Source organism: Balearica regulorum, chromosome 31, assembly GCF_011004875.1.
Source record: "Balearica regulorum gibbericeps isolate bBalReg1 chromosome 31, bBalReg1.pri, whole genome shotgun sequence".
In the NCBI taxonomy this organism is placed as follows: domain Eukaryota; kingdom Metazoa; phylum Chordata; class Aves; order Gruiformes; family Gruidae; genus Balearica; species Balearica regulorum.
Genome location: NC_046214.1, coordinates 39,536 through 57,938, shown reverse-complemented (window position 1 = coordinate 57,938; position 18,403 = coordinate 39,536). Strand labels below are relative to the sequence as shown.

The 18,403-nt window shown below is 55.4% G+C and overlaps 1 protein-coding gene and 1 pseudogene across 3 annotated transcripts; both read left to right on the top strand.

Annotated features, from left to right (window-relative positions):
• The first annotated feature begins 4,482 nt into the window (after positions 1 to 4,482).
• LOC142598815 (olfactory receptor 14I1-like) lies at positions 4,483 to 5,471 on the top strand (annotated as a pseudogene).
• A 5,685-nt stretch (positions 5,472 to 11,156) lies between these two features.
• On the top strand, positions 11,157 to 18,342 carry LOC142598804 (uncharacterized). 3 transcript variants are annotated; one of them, XM_075738227.1, is made up of 13 exons: positions 11,157 to 11,270; positions 12,222 to 12,633; positions 13,286 to 13,347; positions 13,781 to 13,934; positions 14,186 to 14,442; positions 14,832 to 14,917; positions 15,169 to 15,257; positions 15,371 to 15,488; positions 15,879 to 16,002; positions 16,809 to 16,937; positions 17,237 to 17,382; positions 17,523 to 17,648; positions 18,204 to 18,342. In XM_075738227.1, the coding sequence occupies exons 2-13, from the start codon at positions 12,555 to 12,557 to the stop codon at positions 18,256 to 18,258; spliced, it is 1,425 nt and encodes a 474-aa protein (XP_075594342.1). In that variant the 5' UTR covers positions 11,157 to 11,270; positions 12,222 to 12,554; the 3' UTR covers positions 18,259 to 18,342. The 3 variants fall into 3 exon arrangements, with proteins under 3 accessions (XP_075594342.1, XP_075594344.1, XP_075594343.1); XM_075738229.1 differs by lacking the exon at positions 18,204 to 18,342 and adding an exon at positions 17,915 to 18,081; XM_075738228.1 differs by having other exon boundaries at positions 11,158 to 11,270; positions 18,210 to 18,342.
• Positions 18,343 to 18,403: the final 61 nt, after the last annotated feature.

Sequence of the window (18,403 nt, the reverse complement as noted above, 5' to 3'; positions counted from 1 at the left end):
GCTAAGGAGGATCAGGTTAGAGAACATCTAGGCAAACTCAACACCCACAAATCCATGGGCCCTGATGGGATGCACCCACGAGTGCTCAGGGAGCTGGCAAATGCTATTGCGAAGCCACTCTCCATCATCTTGAAAGGCCATGGAGAACAGGAGAGGTGCCTGAGGACTGGAGGAAAGCAATGCACAAGCAAAGCAATGCAGAGTGAGCAATGCACGATTGGGTCACAAAAGAGATGGAATATTCTACACTGCTGGAAAGTGTGTAAACTCTTCTGGCAAGATCTGTCTTTGCACTTGGTCATATGGGTTCTGTGTCATGTGAACTCTGGGTCATGCACCTTGGAAAAGAACCCGAGGCCCGACAATCATCTGAACTCATGCAATCTCATGATACAAAGCCAGGAAAAATGTCAGGAATGAGATTCCTGTCATGTCATAGAATCATAAATTGGTTTGGGTTGGAAGGAACCTTAAAGATAGAATCATAGAATTGTTTTGCTTGGAAAAGACCTTTAAGATCATCAGGTGCAACTGTTAACCCAGCACTGCCAAGTCCAACCACTAAACCATGTCCCTAAGCACCACATCTAGGCATCTTTTGAATACCTCCAGGGATGGTGACTCAACCACTTCCCTGGGCAGCCTGGCCCATTGCTTGACAACCCTGTTGGTGAAGAAATTGTTCCTTATATCCAATCTAAACCTCTCCTGGTGAAACTTAAGGCCATTTCCTCTTGTCCTAGCGCTTGTTATGTGAAAGAAAAGACCAACACCCACCTGACTACAACCTCCTTTCAGGTAGTTGTAGAGAGCGATAAGGTGTTCCCTCAGCCTCCTTTTCTCCAGGCTAAACAACCCCAGTTCCCTCAGCCACTCCTCATCAGGCTTGATCTCTAGACCCTTCGCCAGCTTTGTTGCCTTTCTTTGGACACACTCCACACTTCAGTCCAGAGCGACCTGGAGAAACTCGGGGGTTTGGCCAAAAGAAACCTCGTGACGTTGACAAGGAGAATTGGCCAGTCTGGCCTCAGGGAGAAGAACCAAGCTGTCCATCAGGGCCAGCTGGGACCTGCTGTGCTGAGGAGTGACTCTGAGGAGAAGGGGGAATGATGAGTCCTCCCCCTGAGGATGAAGCTGCCCCCTGGCAGCTGCGAGGGACACCATAGGAGCCAGGGGTTTCTGCTCCCTGTGAAGAAGGCCAGTTGCATACGGGGCTGCGTTAGGATGAGCATGGTCACCCAGAGCAGGGGAGTTCTTATGGCCCTTGACACTGCACTGGTAGGGACCCCCACGCATGGCTTTGTCCCAGTTCTGGGCTCCCTCTTTTGCTGGAGCTGGGAGGAGCTGGAGAGTGGCCAGAGGAGATGTGGCCAGGTGGAGTTTGGGGCCTGAAGCAGATGGGCTGTGTGGAGGGGCTGAGAGACCTGGGCTTCTTTGGCCCCTTTGCCCAGTGGTGGAGAGGCTGAGGGCAGTCTAGGAGTAGCCTGAGACTGCTTGAAAGGTGGTTTCCGAGATGGTGGAGCTTTTCTGAAAACTGGGAAACATCATGAGAAAGAAAAGATGGATGGCATCAAGCGCAGCTTGGGAGGTTGAGATGGGACATGAGGAGAAAGAAATGTCCCTGCAAGTGCAGTTCTGTGGTACAAGAGGCCACCCAGCAAGAGTCTGGATCAGCCAGAGCTTTGCATTTCAGTGAACAGTCTGTGAGGATGGAGAGATATCAGTAAGGGTAGGAAGACGCTCAGGTGAGACCCAAGTTGGTAAGCAGGCTGGGTGTCAAGAGCCTGCAGGGAAAGAGGTGCAGGTGTGGGACACCATAGGACATCCTGTGGTGGAGACATCTGGGGGCAGTGGCAAGGCTGAAAGCCCCCAACACAGCCAAGGTCTTGGTCTGCTGGGCTGTGGCTGTTCTCTCTGCCAGTGATGCCTGTGAGGAGACATCTTCTCATTAGAGCACCAGGACTTCATCACCACCTTGTCACAACCTGTGAGCCTGAGAAAGATTGTGTGGTAGTCCTGCTCTAGGCATTGCACATCCCCACATCACAGTGGCCCAGGAAGAGCCCTGAGACACGTGTGAGGGACAGGATCTCCCCTTCCCAGGGGCTGGGGGTCACAGCTTGGACCTTTAAATTGATGAAGCACACCCAGGTTTCCTCAGCATCAGAGCCGCCTTGCCATTGCCTTTGCCTCCCTGTCATCACTGCCTCCACTTTCCTGCTCTAACCAGCCCCAGAGTTGCTTTGTCAGTGATGGCCCTCAGGGGGACCCAGTAATGCTCCAAGAAACTGTGGAGGTTGCATCGGACTTTGACTTCTTGAGACATTTCATCAGCTTCCTCTCAGGGTCGGAGCTTCATGGACTCATCCCCAAACCCACCAGAGGGGTCATTAACATGCCGCCTTGGGCTGCTCCTCTGCTGCTGGAGCTGCTCCAGGCTCCTGGGATGGAGGGAGCTCCTGGCAAGTGGGCTGTGCTGCAGAGAGACAGCTCTGCCCAGGAGCAGCTCCTCTGCAAAGCCCAGCAGGGTGAAGGGTACTGCCAGGGTATCTCAGGGAGATGAGCAAGGCAGATGAAGAGCTTAAAGGTGGTCAGGACTGGGAGGCTGACTGGGAGCTCTAAAGACGAGAAAGCTTTGCAGCCCTTGACACGGTAAGTCTCTGGGTGCAGGGCAATGGAGCTGTAGTTCCTGGAGGCATCTCCTCAAGCTGACACAGCCAAAGAGTATGTGATCTGTAAGAAGGTGGCTATTATTAGGCAATTTTCAATAGCTGTGAAGCTACAGCGTGTAGCTGGAGGTGCCCAGTTGTGTCCTTCAGAGCAGGGTCCCTGCACCCCAGGGGAATATTCTGCCTTCCAGGGTCAACTCTCAGCTTGCTCAGAGAGCTCCCCATGCAATTGCAGGGAGAAGCTGTGGGTGGAAGAAGAAACCCCTGATAGGGCAGGGCAGGGCAGGGTCCTTCTTCTGTTGAGAGGGTGCTGAGTGTGTCAGGGCTGTTCACAGCTCCAGATCACCCCTGGGACATTTCACAGGGCACTTTTCAAGAAGCACATCAAGGCAATGGCTACATGGCAAGAAAGGTGCTTCCCAGAGTCAGTGCTTCCACATTCCAGCTGTGATGGTAGATGGAAATGGTAATGGAGCTTTTACTTTTGCAGAGGAGACAGACACTCCTACAGCATCAGAGTGAGTGAGGAAAAGGTTTTTCAAGGGACCTAATAAACCCACCTCAGCCCAGAGAAAGCATTCACATCACCTTTGTGGTCTCTTCAGGGCTGATCTGCTCTTCTCCTTAAGACCTGCCAACACAGAGGTGCCCCTGGGCAGTGCCCTGCTGCCAGGAGGGGTCTGCAGGGCAGAGCTGAGCACACAGAGGGTGGGATGGGCTCTGTGAGCAGGGACAGGGAGGAGAGGTGTGGACAGAGCAACAGCTCCTGGCAGGGACAGCTCCAGGCAGCAGAGACATGGGCAGGGAGTGGGAGGAAACTGCAGACAAGCCCTGGGCTAGGCTGCCTTCAGCCTGCTCTCTTTTGGTCCCTCCCTCTCCATGTCTGCTGGGCGTTGTCTGCTGAGCAATGAGCTGACTCTGCCTTTAGGACATCCCATCTTCAGGACCTCTGACTGTCTGCTTTGCCTGTGCTGCTGGGCTTGGGAGCTGCCCCAGAAGAGCAGGGCTGTGCTGTAGGATCCCAGGGAGTGCTGAGCTTTCCCTTGGAGGTCAGTTCTCTCCTCTCAGAGGCCTTTGCTTCTCTCTGAGAGGGGCTGTGTCCTTCTCTCTCAATCACAACTCCACCCCTGGGCTGGGAAAAAAAGAAGAGTTTGCAGATCTGCTCTTTGAACCAGGACTCCCCATCTCTCATCACAGTCTAGTTTTGGGGTTTTTTTAAAGTGTAATTTGTGTTTGTCATCATCTTAAAGGCAGCACAAGCAAAAGTGCAGGGCAGCTGGGTGACAGTCTAATGGACACTGCAGCTCTCCTGACTCTGCACTAAGCTACTAAGAGCTGAGTCCTTTTGCCTGTCCTGTCACATTCCCATAGCTGTCCTCTTCCCATTGTCCATCATAAAAGGAGTATTTCTACCCCTCAAAAGAATGCTCCCCAGATGTGAATGTGGAAAATAAAAACCACAGACATGTCCTTCTTCTAAGGACATGCTAAGCCTCTCTTCGGCAGCCTGCGATCTTCTGAGTCATGAGTGCAGAGATTTAATTTTTCCATTAATGTGGATTACATCTGACATCAGTTGTGAACATTTGAGCTGTCACAAACCAGCCCCATGTACCCACTGCAGCTGAGCACAGCTGACTCCTCAGCTCCTCACAACTCGCTCAGCCAGCACAAACCAGAGAAAGGAAATGCATTTCAGTTGGGGGGTTTTTCTATGAAAAATGGAGTGGCTTTGCTCAGAGGAGTCTGTACCTCACGTGTTCCTCTCGCCTTTGCCTATTTTGAACCAGTCCCCCATGCCAAGAACCAGCTAATGTCCAACAGCAGCTCCATCACTGAGTTCCTCCTCCTGGCATTCGCAGACACACGGGAGCTGCAGCTCTTGCACTTCTGGCTCTTCCTGGGCATCTACCTGGCTGCTCTCCTGGGCAATGGCCTCATCATCACTGCCATCGCCTGCCACCACCACCTCCACACCCCCATGTACTTCTTCCTCCTCAACCTCTCCCTCCTCGACCTGGGCTCCATCTCCACCACTGTGCCCAAAGCCATGGCCAATTCCCTCTGGGACACCAGGGCCATCTCCTACACAGGATGTGCTGCACAGCTCTTTTTCTTTTACTTTCTGATTTCAGCAGAGTTTTCTCTCCTCACAGTCATGTCCTATGACCGCTACGTTGCCATCTGCCAACCCCTGCACTACGGGACCCTGCTGGGCAGCAGAGCTTGTGTCCACATGGCAGCAGCTGCCTGGGGCAGTGGGTTTCTCTATGCTGTGCTGCACACGGCCAATACATTTTCTATACCACTCTGCCAGGGTAATGCCCTGGACCAGTTCTTCTGTGAAATCCCCCAGATCCTCAAGCTCTCCTGCTCAGACACGTACCTCAGGGAAGTTGGCTTCTTATATTAAGTTCTTTTCTATTTTTGGGGTGTTTTGTTTTCATTGTGCTGTCCTATGTGCAGATCTTCAGGGCCGTGCTGAGGATCCCCTCTGAGCAGGGACGGCACAAAGCCTTTTCCACGTGCCTCCCTCACCTGGCCGTGGTCTCCCTGTTTATCAGCACTGGTGTATTTGCCTACCTGAAGCCCCCCTCCATCTCCTCCCCATCCCTGGACCTGGTGGTGGCAGTTCTGTACTCGGTGGTGCCTCCAGCAGTGAACCCCCTCATCTACAGCATGAGGAACCAGGAAATCAAAGATGCCCTGTGGAAACTATTTGAATGTAATCTACTTCAGAGTAATAAGGCGCCCCTTATCCAACTAGGGTTCCCTCTGTATCTCAGAAAGAGCCAGGACTAACATCTTTATATGCGTCTGTATTTTTTTTTTGTGTTTGGGGTTTTTTGTGTATTTTGGGTGGTTTTTTTTGTGATAATAGTATTCATGACGAGAATACCTCATTGTACATATCCATCCAGGCTGCCTGTTTAGATAAACTACATAGAAAGCAGTGGGAAGTTAATTCTCTCAGCTCCCATCTCTGCACATCTCCTCTGGAGCTGGGGGAGCAGCCCCAGCATGCAGGAGGGTTTGTCACTGAAACCGGGGAATAAACCTCGTAACACCAATGTAGTGTTGAAAGGCAGGCATTCTTTATTGCAGCCCTGGATGCACGGGGGATAGCTCCACCCAACGTGCATGCCAGGTGATCACCAACACACAGGTTATGTAGGATCAAAACATACATAGTCATCGTTTTTCTCAGAAAAGGCAGTCTATGATAATAATTTCTTGGAATTAATTTCCATATTTTCCTCCCCGTCATGCATGCTCAGTGATTTGAGTCAGTGGTCTTCAAGGGGTCTCTGGTGGTCGTTAGTGGTCACGCACTCGTGTCCACTTGATAACCCTCTTCTAGCGGACATGCGCAGTACCCTTGCTGTGGGTACACCTGTCCATAACAACTTCATAAGATTAATATCTCCAAACCTTTTGTTTGGTAGGGACTGTACACGGAACATAGCAGCATTGTACATTGCCATGGTCAGTGAGCTTCATTACCTATTACCTTGGTTACAAACTAATTATCTCAACCTGATTCTATAGTTTCTGTTTCACAGCCCCTATCCCATGGTTACACCAGTGTGGTCTTCCAGGGACTGAGGAATGGCTCAGGTGCTCCTTGTTGGTGGACAGCACCCACACAGATGCTGAATGGACTCCAACTAAGCTGCCTGGGGCTCAACAGCCTGTGACAGGGCTGATGGCAGATGAGTGTTTTTCTGGAAGGAATCAGGAGCTGCCAGGAGAGCACAGGGGATCTGCAGGGACAGCACGTGCCAGGAGGTCAGCAGGGAATGGAGCCCACTGAGCACGAGCCTGTGCAAGGTGAAGTGACCCAGAGATCAAGTGCTAAAGGTGGGTGTGAACCACCAAGGGAGGGTTCTGCAAGCCCAGGGGACACAGCAGGCACAGGGAAAGGAGCCTGGAGAGTGGTTCGTTTTACCATCAGTGGACTTCCATCGACTGGATCCGGTGCAGCACCCAGACACATCTCATGGCATTGGCAATAAGGCAGGTCACCTCTGAGCAGCCTCCATGGCCACATAAGAGCCTCTGTGGGAGGCAGTCAGTGGCAGTGATGTCCCTGAGCTGGGTCTGCCTCCCAGCCTGACCAGCATGTCCCTGGCAGAGTCCCCCTGTGACCCCAGGCCCCACAGCCCACTTGCTCTGCAGAGCAGCTCCACCAGCTCAAGGGCTGTGGAGAGCATGGGCAGGGGGTGTAGGAATGGCTGGCCAGGCCGGCACGGATGTGCCCACCTTGAGGAAAGGCTCTGTGGGGAGATGGGATGTCCTGGGAGAAGAGCAGGGCACCATGGGTGTGCAGGGCAGACATGGAAAGAGAAACCCTTGGCTGCGGGTGCCAGCTTGGGGCAGGCTGCCCTGCCACTGGGGCAGCGGGAGCTGCCAGAGGAGCCCCAGGGCCAGGACTCTGTGCTGTCCTGGGGAGCAGGACTGGCAGGGGGGCTGCAGGCTGCCTGGAGTGGAGATCTCCTCAGCATGCCAGCCAGAGAGACACTGTCACTCACCTCCATCTTCTCCATTTCCTGCTGAGGGACCAGCACAGACTGGGATGCTCTGCTCCTCTGGGGAGAGGGCAGGGGAGTGGTGAGAGCTGGGAAGGGGCTGGGATGTCTGGGCTGGGCAGTGCCAGCGAGAGGGAAACACCAGTGTACACCTCAGCTGCGTGAGTGTGCAGGGTGGGGGCACACAGCAGTGTCCTCGCACAGCCAGGCCTCCTGGCAGAGACATGAAGCACCAGCAGAGCAGGACCTGCTCTGTGCCCATGTGTGCTGGGCACCCCGGGAAAGCTGCCCCGGGGTCATCGTCACACAGCAGCCAAGAACAACCACCATCTCCAGCACTGGCCTCCCACCCCAGCTCAGAGGGGCTCTTTGTGCCTCCACGGAGGGACACCGAGTGACCAGGTCACAAGGCCATGTTGGCATCGTACAGACGAGTCGTAAGCATGCACATGGTGTGCGTGTGGTGGGATGAACCTGAGTGAGCACAAATGCCCACAGCTGTTCCTGGGGACACCATGAAGGTGTGTGGGACACACAGTGTCCCCAAGTCGCTTGACTTAGAGAGTAACGTCCCCTGGGAAACCACCTGCATGCAGCACTGGGACGGGCTTCCTTGACCCCAGGTGCCCGTGTCCATTCCTCATGCCTTGGGGCACCTCAGACGAGTGCAGAGCAGGGCGATACAGCGCAGGGCTGAGGTGCCTCCCAGCCTCCTGACGTGGCAACAGGAGCCCAGCGAGACACTGTGACTGCTGCCATGCACTGCCTCTGCGTCTGCAAGGGAAGGACTCGTGTCTCTGAACACCCCGTGTGCATGAGGAGTGCCTGAGGACAGACAGCTCAGGTGTGGGCACCTCACAGGGCCAAACCTACTGAACCTTGTCAAACCACAGTTGAATGCACTTTGTTAAATTCCAGCCAACTTATGGAACTCTGTCAAATTACCGTTTTACCTCAACACAACATATTGCTGCTTCTGTCTTTTGAGTGACGTGCATTCCACTGATCTGCAACACATACGCAGTCCTGGGCAGGGAAAGTTTTGGGATTGGGCATGACACAATTTTTCATATTTTTTTATTTTTTCATAAATTTCATATTTTTTAATGCTCTTGCCTTACATATGCTAAATAATATATTCCCTCCCTTTGAAATAAAAAAGAAATGAAGGAGACAAGGAAATAATCTAAAGAAAAGAAAATATGTCAAAGCACGTCTCATTTTTTACAATTCCTCATAGTTTTGTTTTCTTTTAATATTCTGTTCTTTCATGGGATTTGTGTTTCTTTTCCTTTTTGAAAACGATCTTGTTTTCCAGAAATGGGTTTACTTGTAAGACACTAATGCCTTCAGTCTCAGGGACACAGAAGCTCGGTGCCAGTGTAGATGCCCTGGGACCCCTTGCCCAGCCTCCACCTGCAGCTCCCCAGGGGCTCTGGTCTCCCACAGCTCCTCTCTGACAGCTGCCAGTCCCAGGCAAGCCCCTCAGCTACTCTGGGGCCCCTACAAGTGGCCGTGGGTGGTTTTGGTCAGACAACTGAGATCTGCCTGGAAAGGTGAACAATGGTTTTAGACATTCAAAGAGATGTCAGCACATTTTTATCAGCTGAAACATTTGAGTACTCTTAATGAAATGGCAATGTTTTCCCACCAAGCCAGCATGGGAATTTCCATTCTCTGTCTAAAGCATTTCCTGTAGGACTACACCTTGTGGAAGGTGGACATCACTAGATGCAGCTTGGCCATGGCATACAGTTCAGGAGAGTGTTTTCATAGAATCATAGTATTATAGAATGGGTTGGGTTGGAAGGGACCTTAAAGGTCATCTTGTTCCAACCCCCCTGCTGCGGGCAGGGACACTCTCCACTAGACCAGGTTGCCCAAAGCCCCATCCAACCTGACCTTGAACACTTCCAGGGATGGGGCATCCACAGCTTCTCTGGGCAACCTGTGTCAGGGCCTCACCACCCTCATAGTGAAGAATTTCTTGCTAATATATAATCTAAATGTACACTCCCTTAGTTTAAAGCCATTACCCCTTGTGCTATCACTACACTCCCTGACAAAGGAGTCCTTCTCAATCCTTCCTGTACGCCTCCCTTAGGTATTGGAAGGCTGCTATAAGGTCTCCCCGGAGCCTTCTCTTCTCCAGGCTGAACAAGCCCAACTCTCTCAGTATGTCTTCACAGGAGACATGCTCCAGTCCTCTGATCATCTTTGTGGCCTCCTCTGGACTCGCTCCAACAGCTCCATGTCTGTCTTGTACTAGGGCCAGCAGAGCTTGATGCAGTACTGCAGATGGGGTCTCACAAGACCAGAGTAGAATGGGAGAATCTCCTCCCTTGACCTGCTGGTCACGCTGCTTTTGATGCAGCCGAAAACACGGTTGATTTTCAGGGCTGCAAGCATGCATTGCTGGCTCATGTTGAGCTTTTCATCAACAAACACACCTACATCCTTCTGCGCAGGGCTGCTCGCAATCCATTCTCTGCCCAGCCTGTAGTTGTACTTGCGATTGCCCTGACTCATGTGCAGGACCTTGCTCTTGGCTTTGCTGAAGTTCATGAGGTTCACAGGGGCCCATCTCTCAAGCCTGACATGGTCCCTGTGGACGGCATCCCATACCTCCAGTGTGTTGACCACACCACACAGCTTGGTGTCATCGGCAAACTTGCTGAGGGTGCACTCGATCCCACTGTCCATGTAGCCAACAAAGATGTTAAACAGTTCCAGTCCAAATACTGACTCCCAAGGAACACCACTTGTCACTGATCTCCACTTGGACATGGAGCCATTGACCACAACGCCTTGAGTGCGACCATCCAGCCATTTCCTTATCTACTGAGTGGTCCCTCCATTGAATCCGTATCTCTCACATTTAGAGACAAGGATGTCATGCGGGATTGTGTCAAATGCTTTGCACAAGTCCAAGTAGATGATGTCTGTCACTCTTCCCTTATCCACCAATGCTCTTACACCATCGTTAAAGGCCACATAATTTGTCAGACATGATTTGCCCTTAGTGAAGCCATTTTGGTGATATCCCAGTGCTGGTGTGACTCCTGGTGCCCATGGAGCAGAGCCTCCTTTTGAAAACGAACTCATTCAATGCTTAATCCCGAGGACAGGTTTGGCCGGGGATTAAAAATGCCAGCAATGCCTCAACACACCACCCTCACCTCCACTGCTTATCCCCTCCCCCTACAGAGGTTTGGCTGGGAAGGGACCTATGGAGGTCTCTAGCACCATGGTCTGCTCTGAGCAGGGAGAACTTGAGAGTTCAATCATATCGGTCAGTGCTTTCTCCTGAGCCAGCCCATGTCCATGGAACCATCGCAGTAAGAAGGGCGAGAGCCCTGCCTGGCTGGGGGCTGGGGGTAATTCTGAGGTGCCAGCAGTGTGGGAGCTCCCTGGAGCATTGTGTCTGCTGTGGGCATTCCCTCCCCTGTGCAGATGCAGCCCCACACATGGCCCCACGGCCCTGCTGTGCACATCACCTGGGGCAGGGGGTGTTCAGTGGTGGAGAAAAGTCTCCCTTGGCATCATCCCCCACAGCAGCTCTCAGTGCCCCAGCCCCCAGCGGCCCTCCTGCTTTGGCAGCCTCCCCCAGCACCCTGCCCCTGCCCAGTCTGAGCTGCGTCCCAGGTGCTGGTTCCCAGTCAGCCCTGCTCTGCACTTTGCAGGGCTCTGGGCCAGGACAGAGGCTGGGCAGGACTGCCTCTCCTAGCGACACGGGCACTGAGCCCAGCAGGACATGGCAAAGGTCAGCCCTCCCAAGGACCATGGTGAATGGCCAGGGCTGGAAAGGTGGCAGGAGGAGATGGGTCTGGCAGGAGGCTCCTGGGGCAGTTTCTCCTCTTAATGCAAAATCCAAAAAAAAGCAGGCGAGATATTTAGACTGAGGGATTCTTCTGGAGAGCCCTCATGGTCATGGTCATGGTCTGCATGTTCCCAGGTTCTCCTTTGCATGCTACCTTGATCTGTGGGGATCACAAAGGCTGCAGAGGACCCAGGAGAGCCCTTGTCCTCTCTGCGGTCACAGCTGGACCCCAGTCATCCAGCTCAGCCCCAGGTGAGGAGCTTTGTCTGGGAGTGACTTGTGGGGTAAGAGCTGGCAGATGGGTGGGGGAGGTTGTCCCAAGAACATGTCCTGGTGGTGTGGTGTAACCTGGTAGGCAGCTCAGCCCTACACAGCTGCTCGCTCCCTCCCTCCCAGCGGGATGGGGAAGAAGAATCCAAAGGGTAAAAGTGAGTGAACTCGTGGGGTGAGATGAAGGCAGTCTCACAGGTAAAGCAAAAGCTGCGCACACATGCAAAGCCAAGTCAGGAATTCATTCACCACTTCCCAGCAGCAGGCAGGGGTTTAGCCCTGGGCAGGAAAACAGGGCTTCATCAGGAGTAACAGTTTCTTGGGAAGACAGAAGCCAGATTCCAAACATCCCCCCTTTCTTCCTTCTTCCCCACAGCTTTTTGTGCTGAGCATGATGTCATGTGGTCTGGAATATCCCTTTGGTCAGTTGGGGTCAGATGTCCCAGCTATGTCCCCTCCCAACTCCTTGCCCACCCCCAGCCTACTCGCTGGAGGGGCAGGGTGAGGAACAGAGAAGGCCTTGATGCTGTGTAAGCACTGCTCAGCGACAGCTAAAACATCGGTGTGTTATCAGGACTGTTTTGGTCACAAATCCAACGCACGGCACCATGTGGGCTGCTATGGAGAAAATTAACTCCATCCCCGCCACAACCCGTGCAATAAAGCCCATCCTACTCCTGCCACACCAGTGGCACGCAGCAGAGAGGAGATTTTGGGCACACTGGAGGGGCTGTTGCATTGCACAGGACTTTGATCCCATCTCTTGTCACTGCCCGACTGCAGCCAGCCCCCAACCCCCACCTGCCCGGATGGGCTCCCAGCAGCAGAGACATGTTGGTGCAGGGGGCAGACGGGGATTTTGGAACAGGACTGGGGAGAAAGGGATGAATGTTTCCCTGGACAAGAGGTGAAATCTCTCTCCTCTCTCCCCAGCTGTGCTGTCTCCCTCCTGACGTCATAATGCACCTTCAAATGATGCGGGCTGATGTCACAGGGGGATGCCCCACATCACAGGGAGGTCTCCCCAGCGCCACGTCGGTGCTGGCACTTCCCGGCGAGGCCTGGGAGCTGCTGGGCCCTGCTCAGGGGCTCTCCACTGCTGCCCTTCGGAGCTGCTCCACAGCCAGGAGCAGGGTCAGGAGGCAGCGGGGCTGTGCTGGGGGACCCTCGCTGACAGGCAGAGCAGGGGCACGTCAGAGAGGAGTTTTGGGAGAGGAGCTGCGAAGAGCATCCCTTTCCCTGAGCTGAGGGCAAGCAGCCAGCGCGATGGAGGGCTGCTGCACCGTGGCCGTCAGCTTGGAGCTGAGCAGCTCGTTCCCCACGCTCCTGCGGCTCTCCACCAAGGGTGAGGGGTCTGGGAGCTCCTTCCCCAGGATTTGCGCTGGGGCTGTCCGCTGTCAAAAGCTGCGGGGGGTGGCTGGAGAGGGCTGGGGGCTGCCACGAGAACCCTGCCCGAGGGTCCCACAGGGCTCAGGGGACAATGTAGCGACCAGAACTCCCGGCTGCCCGCAGCCCCCAGGCTCCCATGGGCATGGCTTGGTGCCCTGGCGAGGGGGGCCACCCAGGGCCAGCTTTCCCTGGGGGCTGGTACCTCTTGGGGTTCTGGCTCTGGGATGAAAAGGGGTCCTGCATCCCAGGGGCTGGGGGGTCCTTCAGCTCTCAGAGGGCTCTCGTGAGCCAGCTGGAAATGCCTCTGCTGTAAATCAGCCCTTGACTTTGAACTAGTCTCCTTTGGGAGAACCTCTGTTCCTTCCCTCTGGAGCCTCTTGTGGTGCCAGGCTGGCAGATCACATCCTGGGCTGTGGGGTGCCATCCCTTTCTGGGCGTTAGGTGGCCACAGCCCTGATCCGGAGCCCTTCCCACGTCCCCTTTTCTGCTCCAGCCCTGCCCCGGGAGCAGAGTAAGGCGGGCAGTCTGAAATGGGGGCACAGCCCCCTTGCCGAGAGACACTGAGCTGGCTGGCCTGGAGCCTGACACCTCTTTCCCTTGCTTTCCAGAGGTTGTGGCTATCTGGGACGCTGTGTCCGCGTACATCCTGGCACAGATGAAGCTGGACAAGGTGGGTTGGCCTCTTGGTCTCTCTTTGTCCTGGACAGCCTGGGCGCTGGGGAGCGATCCCTCCCTGAGCATCGTGGCCGCACACCGAGACAACCTCATGTACCCGCAGCTGCTGCTTGGTCAGCCAGGAGAAAAATCAAGTCCGGACCTAGTCTGAGAAAGAATTCAGTGCACGATGGGGCTTCACTCTTCCCTGTGGTCAGAGTGGAGAGACCAAGCAGAGAGACGGGGGATTATGCTGGGTCCATACCAAGGGTAACGGCTGGGAATCAGTCCCAGGTGTATTCCCTGGGCTGGAAATGTCTGGGATTTTCTGTGGCCAAGGGATGGCAGCAAGTATTTTGAGGAGGGCAAGAAAACAAATGGAGAACATGGGCCTTTTCCAAAGTTTTCACTTCACCCATCATCAGCCTTTTGTCTTTTTTCCTGGGCAGGGTGTCCTGCTCACAGGACTTGGGACCTTCGCTGTGGTCCGAGAGCAATTGCAGGGCAACGAAGAGGCATATGCGGTTCGAAGACCAGTCTTCCAGCCGGACATCGATGCGTTACATCTGCAGGAGCTGGTGTTCCCTACAGTGGTTATCCCTGGTGAGAAGGCAGTGGCCACCCTCCACTTTCCCCCTCCACGTCTGGGGGAGGATGTGTGCTCTCTGCTCTTTGGAAAGGGCTGGGAGATGTCGGGAATGGCCTCCAAAGGTCAGGGGACAGCTTGAGCTCCCCCAAAACAAACCACTCCCCGAGAGCTGTTTTATAAACGACCGTTTCCCTGGCATGTCGTTACGAATCTTACACGGAAATTTGGCCTGCTGCGGCAGTGACGATGTTCCTCCTCCTCGCAGGCAACGTCAAGATCAAGCCGCTGAACTACAAGTGGCTGTCGCGAGCCACCTGCTTCCCGCAGCACGTGGTGGCGGAGTGTGTGCGAGAGACCATACGCTTGTACTCGTTCCAACTGCAGAACGGGCGGCGCCTCGCCTTCGCCTTCAAGGACATTGGCGTTCTGTCCTGCAAAGACGACGTCCTGTGCATGCGGTTTTATTACGACTGCGTCACGGGGCTGGAGGGGAAGGCCAGCCGGATTGCGCTGCTTCGCACGGTAAGTTGCTCAGGTTTTGAGGGCTGCTTCCGTTCTTTGGGAGCTTATGGAAGGGTGAGCAACCCAATCGCCCTCGGCCAGCCTGGACGTGGCAGGCCAAACACCTTTCCCCACGCTCGCCCCCGCTGACTTCTCCATTAGCAAAGAAAGTTTCTTCTCAGTTTCTGGGTCCTCGCCCTGCAAAAAGCCCGGCACTGTTACTGCGCAGGCTCAGCGTTTGCTGTGCAGCTTCTCCAGAGCAGAGCAAGGGCTAACGCTCCTGGAGGAGGATTTGGAAGACTGGTTTGGAGAAGGGGCTTTCTTTTGGAGCGGGAGACAGGTCTGCTTCCTTTGGGAGCCAAAAGAGAACTGCCTTGGAAGCCTTCTAACAGCTCCGTGTCACTTTGCAGAGGCTGTGGATGCCGGGTGCCAAGGTCTCCGGTGGAGCAACCACCGCTCGGGGGATGCAGGCTGCACCTGCCCAAGCGTTCCCGAGGTGAGTGCCTTTCCTCTGCAGCCCTCGACCAACCGAAGTCCTGAAGTGCCTGGTTTCTGGTTAAATAACGCTGATCTGGGGCTACGCGTGTGTTTTCTGGTGTTGGGGGCAGATTGCCAACAAAACCTGTGCGTGGCCACCAAGGACAAGGGATGCCATGCCTCGCACGACAGTCAGGAGGATTAGTGCTGGGGAGCTGCAGAGGGCAGGGGTCACCCTTCTTCACGCCTGTGTCCCCATCTGCTTTCCAGGTTTCGGTTCATTGTCATCAGCAGATCGGTGGCCAAGGCGTTCTCCACCTGGCACAAGAAGGCTGCAGGAAAGCACAGGACCAGCAGAGGTACGGGAACAGGTCCCGCTGTCCAGGTGGGCCCTGCCCCACACTGGGTGACCACAGCCCCGTTAAAACGCACTCCCCACGGGGCTGCTCTGAAGAGCTTCCTCCTTTCCCAGCTTCCCAGGGGTGTCCTGACAAGCTGCTGCAGAGGCGGGTGAGGCTCTCCCTGCCCGTACTGCCAAGCCAGGGGCCAGGCACCGGGCAGCCAGACATGGAGAAGAAGACTTCTGCCAGGTGAGACCCTTGTGGGAAGAGATGAAAGGGGCCCTTGCACCCATGCAGGAGAGACATCCCGTTTGGAGACTGGCTGTAGGGACTGGGGAAGGTCCCTGGCACAGGCCCCATGCTTTGTATGAGCTTGTTTGCCCCATCGCAGGCCCCTTAGTGGGGAAGGTGGCGGATGTGGAGTGCACCCCACATCACTTTGCTTGCCCTTACAACAGACCTGAGGTGCCGTCCTCTGCCATCCGTCCGATGGGGCTCAGGAAAGGCTCCCCCTTGCCATGGGAAACGGCCCCACCTCCCCCGCTTCTTCTGCCAGCCTGGGGAGCTTTGATACCCGCTGCAAGTGGGAGACCCAATTGCCCCGTGCTCATGCCGACTCCTCCTGGTGTCTCTTTGCAGCGTGCTCCCCCCATGTCCAGGCAGCTCCCCCAAGACGAAGGAGGCAGGCAGGCAGGAGCCATTTCCTCCAGCCAGGCCCACCGCTGCAATCCCGTCCTCCGAAGGCTGCAAGAGAGTGCTGCAGGTACGTGCTCTGCCTTGCTGTAACTACCGCGCCACTGAGACTCGGCTAAAGCCTCTTTGTGCGGAGAGCCGATCTGAAAGGATCCCTTGGCGTGCGTTCGTTGTAACCTGCCTGTCACCCCCTTCGGATCTAAGCCCTACCTAACCCCCAGAAAGGCATCACAGAATCATCAAATCATAGAATCTTTAAGGTTGGAAAGGACCTCTAAGATCATCAAGTCCAACCGTCCACCCAGCACCACCATGTCTACTAAACCATGTCCCAAAGTGCCACGTCTACGCCTGTTTTTGAACACCTCCAGGGACGGGGACTCCACCACCTCTCTGGGCAGCCTGTTCCAATGCCTGACCACTCTTTTGGTGAAGAAATTTTTCCTAATGTCCAATCTAAACCTGCCCTGACACACCTTGAAGCCATTTCCTCTTGTCCTATCGCTTGTTATCTGGGAGAAGAGACCAACACCCACCTCACTACAACCTCCTTTGAGGTAGCTGTAGAGAGCGATCAGGTCTCCCCTTCAGCCTCCTCTTCTCCAGACTAAGGTTGCCATGAAACACTTTATTCTGGCCAGGGGCTATGGAAAATGTCCAAGTCCTTCCTAGGCGGTTGGCAGTGGAGGTCTTTGGTCACTCAGCCGTGCTTGCCATGCGTTGGCGTGACTCCCCGGCCCCTGATCTGGTAGGGGCAAAGCGCTGCCGACCGACCGGCTGAGGCAAGGGGCACCACCACTATGGGTCAGAGCCGAAGGAAGCCCCTCCAGGAGCTGAGACTAATCCTGGCTGCTGCTGCGTTTCCGTCCCCTCCAGGAGGTCTGGCAGCTGTCTGCAGAGTGGGAGCAAGTGAAGACCCGGTGGCAAGAGCGACGAGAGCAAGCGAAGGCAGAATGGGCGGCGTGGGAAGCCTGGGCTGCAGGGGAGGACCGCCAGCCGCCCCAGGTACGGGCAGTGATTGACACCGCTGAGCGCAGCAGCGACCCTCTCTGTCGGGGGTCTCCAGGGGGTTGGAGCAGGACTGACACCCAGCTGCAGGCCAGGGGTTTGCCTGCTCATCCCCGTGGGGGAGAGATGGGCAGCAGGATCCGAGGGGCAAAAGCAGCCGTCAGCCGTGGTGAGGGGCACGTGGTGCTTAGTCTCCCGGCTCCCAGGTCCTGCTGCAGGCTCCTTTCAAGAGGTCCTCTGGGGAACGGCACCTCTGCCTGCCGTCTGGTTTGCTGAGAGCATCTCCTCCTGGGCAGGCACTCGGCACTGGAGGCACTTGGATTCCCCACCCTCCGGCCCAGCCCAGGAGAAAGGAGGTCACCGAGAGGTGGAGGAAGGCGGAAAACCCTCTCCCAGCAGAGGAGATGGCAGCAGCAGCCCAGCTGAAGAGACTCCAGCCTGAGTAAGTGTGCGCTGGCTCTGGACACAGCCTGGGGCAGTCGAGCAGCCATGACCCCGCAGAGCTGTCCAGGTCCCCCGTCCCTGCATCCGGGGCTTGCGTAGGACAGAGGCTGAGGGATGCTGTTTCCCTGTTTGTCGCAGCCACCTTTCCCCACGAGCGGTCCAGGTCCTCAACAGGCTGGAGCCGCACCAAGCGCGGAGGAACATTTTCAGGCACGTCGCTGAGAACAACAGGCGGCATCAAGAGCGGCAGAGGCAGCTCCCCTGGTAACTATCTCCAGAAAGGCACGGTGCTTCCTCCGGCTGCAGGGCCCATCCCTCCACGGAGGGCAGCCCCGGGGGGAAAGAGGGCATTTCTCTGACAGCCCTCGTGCGGCAGAAGCCGGTTTTGGAGGGTGGGTTTGGGCTGGACCTCCCTGACACCCAAGGGGCACTGCCTGGGCACCCAGAATTGGCTTTCCATGTGGGATGTAAAAGTGCTGTCTGAAGACAGAGGGATCCCTGTGATGGCTGGCGCTCCCCTTTCCAAACAGAGAGCACGTCCTTCCCTTGCAGAGTCCTGCCCCAAGACACCTTGCCCCGAGGGGGGACACCTGTACGGGACATCCAAGGTCTCAGCTCCACCTGACTCAGCCCCAGGCTGACCAGCTGCACCTGGGACCTTCTCCTGGGCTTGGGCATCAGGGGCCTCTCCCACTGAAGTGACACCTTGAAGCTTCATTGCAAGCAGATCCCATCATGGGTGGCCTGAGCTACGCCTGCAGGATTTCTCTGCCTTCTCTCCGTCCATAGAATCATTCGCTTTTCTTTCTTCCTCCCTAGCACTAGATGCTGGTACCGCAGCAGAGGAGAAGGTGCCGGGAGCGGTGGCTGTTAGCGAAGGCGCTGGGAGGCTTCTCAGCTGCCAAGATCCACCTCTAAAGACAAAATAAAGAGGTCTGGAGCTGTTCCCATCTGGACCGGCTGGTCTGTGCCTGGTGATGGATCCATCTAAAGGGATTACACCCACCCCCCCGCCCCCG